This window comes from Cricetulus griseus, chromosome 7 (genome assembly GCF_003668045.3).
Source record: "Cricetulus griseus strain 17A/GY chromosome 7, alternate assembly CriGri-PICRH-1.0, whole genome shotgun sequence".
NCBI classification, from domain to species: domain Eukaryota; kingdom Metazoa; phylum Chordata; class Mammalia; order Rodentia; family Cricetidae; genus Cricetulus; species Cricetulus griseus.
Window position 1 is genome coordinate 63895193 of NC_048600.1, and position 5918 is coordinate 63901110.

The 5918-nt window shown below is 44.4% G+C and overlaps 1 protein-coding gene across 1 annotated transcript; it reads left to right on the plus strand.

The window, feature by feature from the left end:
* The first annotated feature begins 302 nt into the window (after positions 1 to 302).
* LOC100765925 (olfactory receptor 10) lies at positions 303 to 1238 on the plus strand. Its single transcript, XM_027426231.1, has one exon. The coding sequence runs from the start codon at positions 303 to 305 to the stop codon at positions 1236 to 1238; it is 936 nt and encodes a 311-aa protein (XP_027282032.1).
* Positions 1239 to 5918: the final 4680 nt, after the last annotated feature.

Genomic DNA, 5918 nt, shown 5'->3' on the forward strand with positions numbered 1-5918 from the left:
TTGTGACAATGACAATACATCATCTCTCCTTCCAGACATGGAAACATTGATCTGTAGGGTTGAGTGGTCTCAATAAAATCATGACACAAACGATCAGAACTAGAACTCAAGCAAAGGGGACATCATCTTAACAGGGATGTCTCATATCTAAAGATAAGAATAGAAAGATAACCAGATAGGTGGAACTTAAGAGCAAAATGGAAAATACAATCTTTGAATTTATACTATTTAGGATATAATGTTCAAACACCCCTCCTCATTGGAAACATTGGATTGTTTCCTGTTTGTGCTGGCCAAAGGCTATGGGAACCTTCAACTCCAGTTCAGACAAGCCCTTCTTTTTGGTGGGCTTCTCAGATTGGCCTCATCTGGAACTTGTCTTTTTTGTCATAATTTCAATTTTCTACTCCTTAACTCTCTTCGGTAACACTTCCATCATTGTTCTATCACGACTGGACCTTCGATTGCAAACACCAATGTACTTCTTCCTCTCCCACCTCTCCTTCCTGGACCTCTGCTACACCACAAGCACTGTACCCCAACTTCTAATCAACCTTCATGGTCTAGACAGGACCATCAGTTATGGAAGGTGTGTAGCCCAGCTCCTTATTTTTCTTGCTTTGGCTTCCACAGAGTGTGTGCTACTGGGGGTGATGGCCTTTGACCGCTATGCTGCTGTGTGCCGTCCACTACATTATACAACCATTATGCATCCTCAGCTATGTCAGGCACTGGCTATCACCTCCTGGGTAGGGGGCCTTGTGAACTCTCTGATTCAGACAAGCCTCATGATGGCCATGCCTCTCTGTGGCCATCGACTTAATCACTTTTTCTGCGAGATGCCCATATTCCTAAAGTTAGCTTGTGAGGAAACAAAAAGAACAGAGGCCAAGATGTTTGTGGCTCGAACGATAGTCTTGGTCTTTCCTGCAGCACTTATCCTGGGTTCCTATGCTCACATTGCCAGGGCAGTACTGAAGGTCAAGTCAACAGCTGGGCGTAGAAAAGCTTTTGGGACTTGTGGATCCCACATTCTGGTGGTTTCTCTGTTTTATGGTTCAGCCATTTATACGTACCTTCAACCCACTCACACGTATTCTGAGAGTGACGGGAAGTTTGTTGCCCTTTTCTATACTATCATCACCCCCATGCTCAACCCTCTGATTTATACCCTGAGGAACAAGGATGTGAAGGGGGCTCTGTGGAAGGTGTTAGGGAGAGGCACAGACTCAGAGTAACTTGGGGAAGAAGGACCTGCTCACTTTTCTGTTATAGCTTTCATATTCTGTTCTAGTGACCATTGTTCACTCCTAATCAGCCCTCAGCAGACCCCAGAGTTTTAGTGCCTTCCTATGGGAGAGGTTGGGGAGATCTTGAAATTCTTTCGTTGTCAATGTCAAAGAATGAAAGTTGGCTTATATCACAACATTCTAGAGAAGGCTTGGGAAGATGGGATGTTCTAGGACTTGATGAGAGTGTACAGATAGTGGGCATCTAAGAGTGAGGAGAGGCTCAGTAAATGTGTCATCTCCTTTTCCAAAATATGTCTGATTCCTAACAAGGGGACACTGAGACTTAATACAAAGTACATGAGTTCACTGCTATGTATTTAAGTGGAAAATATGAAAAGAAAATTTCATACTCAGATTCTAAAGAATTATCTCTTAATTGGCCTTTCCTTGATACTCATTCCTTGAGCATGGATAATTTCTTATTACACATTTGTGACCCTACTGTCCCTAAGAGTATGGTAAAAAGCATGAAAGGAAAGTTATACAAACTCCACCCTAAGCAGTGGAAATGTTTCACTGAGTCAAGGAGGATGGCGACAAATAAAATAATTTGATTTAATGATCATAATCTGTTAGTAATATTTGGTCAATATGTCTATATGTCAGTTATTTTTCATTATTGTGACAAAATTATCAAAAAACTCAAAATGAGGATTTATTTTGCACATGGGTTCAGGAGGTACAGTCTGTCATGATGCAGAAGACATAAAAGAGAAAAGCAGCTTCACATCATGGCTGGCCAGGAAGGAGAGAGAGGGGGAATACAGGTGCTGTGCTGGCTTTCTCCTTCTCCCCTTTTATTCTCTCCAACCAGTCATGTCCATGGACCATGCCACATTCACTCTCCTCAGGTAAACGCATTCACAGAAACCTCCAAAGATGTGTCTCAAATTTGATTCTAAATCTAGTCAAATTGTCAAAGAAGATCTATCATAATAAGTCTATCCATGGTCAACTTGACACCTTAGCATATACTCATCCTGTCTCCATGAGTCCCATTATTCTTAGTAATTCTAGAATTGTTCAAAAGGTCCAGTTAAAATTCTCCTGTGAGACTCAAAGCAAACTCTTGCCTATGAGCCACTGTAAACATCGAAATAGAATTTATAGCCAGGAGGTGGTCCCATATGCCTTTAATCCCAGCACTTGGAGGCAGGGCTGGTGGATCTCTGTGAGTTCAAGGCCACTATGGTCTACAGAGTGAGTTTCCAGACAGCTAAAAGCTATACAGAGAAACCCTGTCTCAAAATTGTATATAGATAGTTCCTATATAAAATAGGAAATAATGAAAATTCTTGTTCCAAAATGGAGATATGGGAGCATAGAGAGTAGAAATGGGAACAAACAAAGACTGAAACCCAGCTGGGCACACATTAAAACCTGTAGCAAGGTGTCAGCATCCTGGTCACATAGTGGCATGATACAAATTCCAATGGGCATGGATTTTGACAATAGATGCTCAAAATTCTCTGGGGATAAGGTTTTAATTGTAATTTTTCTAACTCTCCTTTACCACCTCACACAAAGGCAGCCTCTAGTTTGCCATCTTACCCTGAGTCTTCCTCTTAATGAATTTCTACCATACCCAGGCATCTGCATACATTTTCATTAATCCTCAAACAGTGTTATAGGATAGGACACATAATCATCTTCCGATGGAGTAAATGAGTCTTAAATATGTTAAGAAAGCTTCCCAGCATTAAAAGTTTATAGTTGATAGCTGTTTCCTGCAACAATGTTTAATGATTCCTTAAATGTTTACAGATAATTTTGATTATTAAAATTTTAACTCCCCTAGGGACCTGAGGTGGGAAGAATTCACTACAAGTCACTTGGTGTTTCTAGGCCTGGCAGGCTGTGGACAGAAGAGAGGCAGATCTGAAGTGATGGTTGGAAACCAGCTGAGGTGGATGCCCTGCTTGACACCCAGGGCCATCATCATGTCTCTGACTGGGCTGCTACCAAAGACTTGGTCTATGGCCCCAATGCATCTGTGGGAGTCTGTGTTGATGTCCATAGCTACTGTATCACTGAAGGCCCTGTGGATGTCTGGAGTCTGGGCCCCCTACCTGTGACCATGTTGTTGTCTGGGTCTGTGGCTCTGCCTCAGTCAGGGTGTACATTGATTGATGTCTTAGTAACCTATTGACATTGAAGGCCATGTGAATGCCTGTAATCTGGACCCACACCTGAGGACATGTGTCGGTTGAGGGCCACACTGCTGTTGAGTCCATGTCAGTCTGAGTGACCAGCACTGCTAACCGGGGCAGCTGGCTCGGGCTGCTGCCAAGAGCCATGTCTGGGTCCATGGTCCAAGAACAGCTGAGTTTTGTATTGAGGTCCACTAAAGGCCACATGGATGTCAAGGGCCTAGGCAGTCACCTAGGGCCAGGTTAGTGTTCAAGGGTTGAGCCTCTGCTGGGGCCATGCCACCCAGGGCCAGTGTCATCTAGGTCTTGGCTGCTGCCAGGGACTATGACTGGGGCTGTGGCCCTGCCACAGCTTCAGTCTGAGTTTATTTCTGTGACTCCTGTTACCACCCAAATCAGTAAGGATAGAGTTGCAGAGTTGACCCCAACCTTCACTGGCTGAAGCACAAGGGAGAAGTGGCTCTGCCCCACACCAACTGCAGCACTCAGGAGTGTGGGTCCCGGACAGCCCGGTAGAGCTAATTCTGCTGACCAGGGTGTAAATACATATGGGAGACTTGGCCCTACCCTCCCATATGGTGGAATGGGAGAGGGAGAGATGACCTCCCAATCCTGTACCCTTTGACACAGGTGGGGCTTGGCAGAGCTGGTCCCAGGGCCCCTGAGAGTGGGATAGTTGGCCCTCATCAGCTGCAGAACATGAGAGAGTGTACCTGGCACCTTGCCTGGGCAGCACACTAGATCTGACCCTGTTGACAGGTGCACAAGTGAGACATGCCTGTAGGCATGAGAGTAGGAGGACTGCCCCTGACCCCTCCCTGGCTTGCTGGCCTTGAGGACATAACAATGGAAGAGCTGCCTGTGCCTCTCAACAAATGCAACAATCCAGAGAGCTGAATGGGCAAAACAGTAGAGCTGGCCCTGATGATATGAATGTAGGTGAATCAGACCTGAGGTTATGAGAGCAGGAGAACTGGGCCCCCTCCCTTACTGTCTGCTACATTGGGTAAGTTAGCTGGGGCAGTGGCAGAGAGCTTCCCCTGATGGTGAGATGAGGGAAAGCAGGTGAACTGACCAACCCAACTGCTACCCAGGCCCAGAACCAGGACTACAAGGTAGCCCATTCCAACCTCCACCTCATCTATGAACTGCTGGCACATGGGAAGGGGCTGGGCTTGCAGATCCAAAGCTACAGTATCTCCATGACACAAGGCAACAATAGGCTATCAAAGAGGATTTCCAGTGAGGGCCCAGTATCAAGAGTGTACCAGAAGCCAGAGGCCTCATACCAGATCAATGACTCATTGCAATGAAAGCTTGCAAGTAAAGATGTATGGACTAAAGAGTATACTGTGTGACTCACTGGGCCACACTACAGCTTCTACACAAAGACTGTTTTTTGTTTGTTTTGTTTTGTTTTTATTTTTTTGTTTTGTTTTACTTTTAAAGTTTGTTGAGTGGGGTACCTGGTGGTTGCAAGGGCAGAAGGCAGAAGGGAAGGGACAGGGAAATGAATGGAATCTGGGTGCATGATGTGAAATCCACAAATAATCAATGAAAAGTTTCTTTAATATTATTCAGCTTGTTAGATATGTGTAAAGGATTATTTTAGACACAAAGAAATCCATTTTAGTCAGGTGGTGGTGGCTCACTCTGGAATTCCAGCACTTGGAAGACAGAGGCAAGAGGATCTCTGTGAGTTCCAGGCCAGCCTGGTCTCCAGAGCAAATTCCAAGACAGGCTCCAAAGCTATGCAGAGAAATCCTGTCCCGAAACACACACACACACACACACACACACACACACACACACACACACACACACACACACACACACACACACACACACACACACACACACCACACAGGCTATCCCATTTTAGATTAAACAAACACAAGAAGTAATGGTTGTAAAATTTAAGTACTTGATGAAATATTAAAGTCTTTTGAAAAATGAAAAAAATTGACTCTGTACTCTGTGTAGAACCATGTTAATTTTTGGCACATAAACTGGGATATATTGATGAAATATTGTTTTTAAATTTGTTATTGATGAAACCAGACAATAGGAAAACATAATTGTGCTGGTTGTGGTGCTTGTTTTGTTTTTGTCAACCTGACACAAGATAGAGTCATCTGGGAAGAGAAAAACATCAATTGAAGAATTTGCTCCATAATATTGGCCTGTAGAAAGTCTGTGGGGGCATTTTCTGGATTGGTGATTGAAGTAGGAGGGCCCAGCACTGTGGGCAGTACCCCTGCCCCAGGCAGGTGGTCCTGGGTGAGATAAAAAGCAAACTAAGCAAAACATAGGAATCAAATCTGTAAGTAACATCCTTCCCTGGCCTCTGCTTCAGTTCTTTCCTCCAGATTCCCTGCCTTGAGTTCCTGTTCTGACTTCCCTCAGTGTTGGTCTATAACCTGGATGTAGTAAGATGAAATAAATTCCTTTCTTCCTAAGTTGCTTTTGATCACAG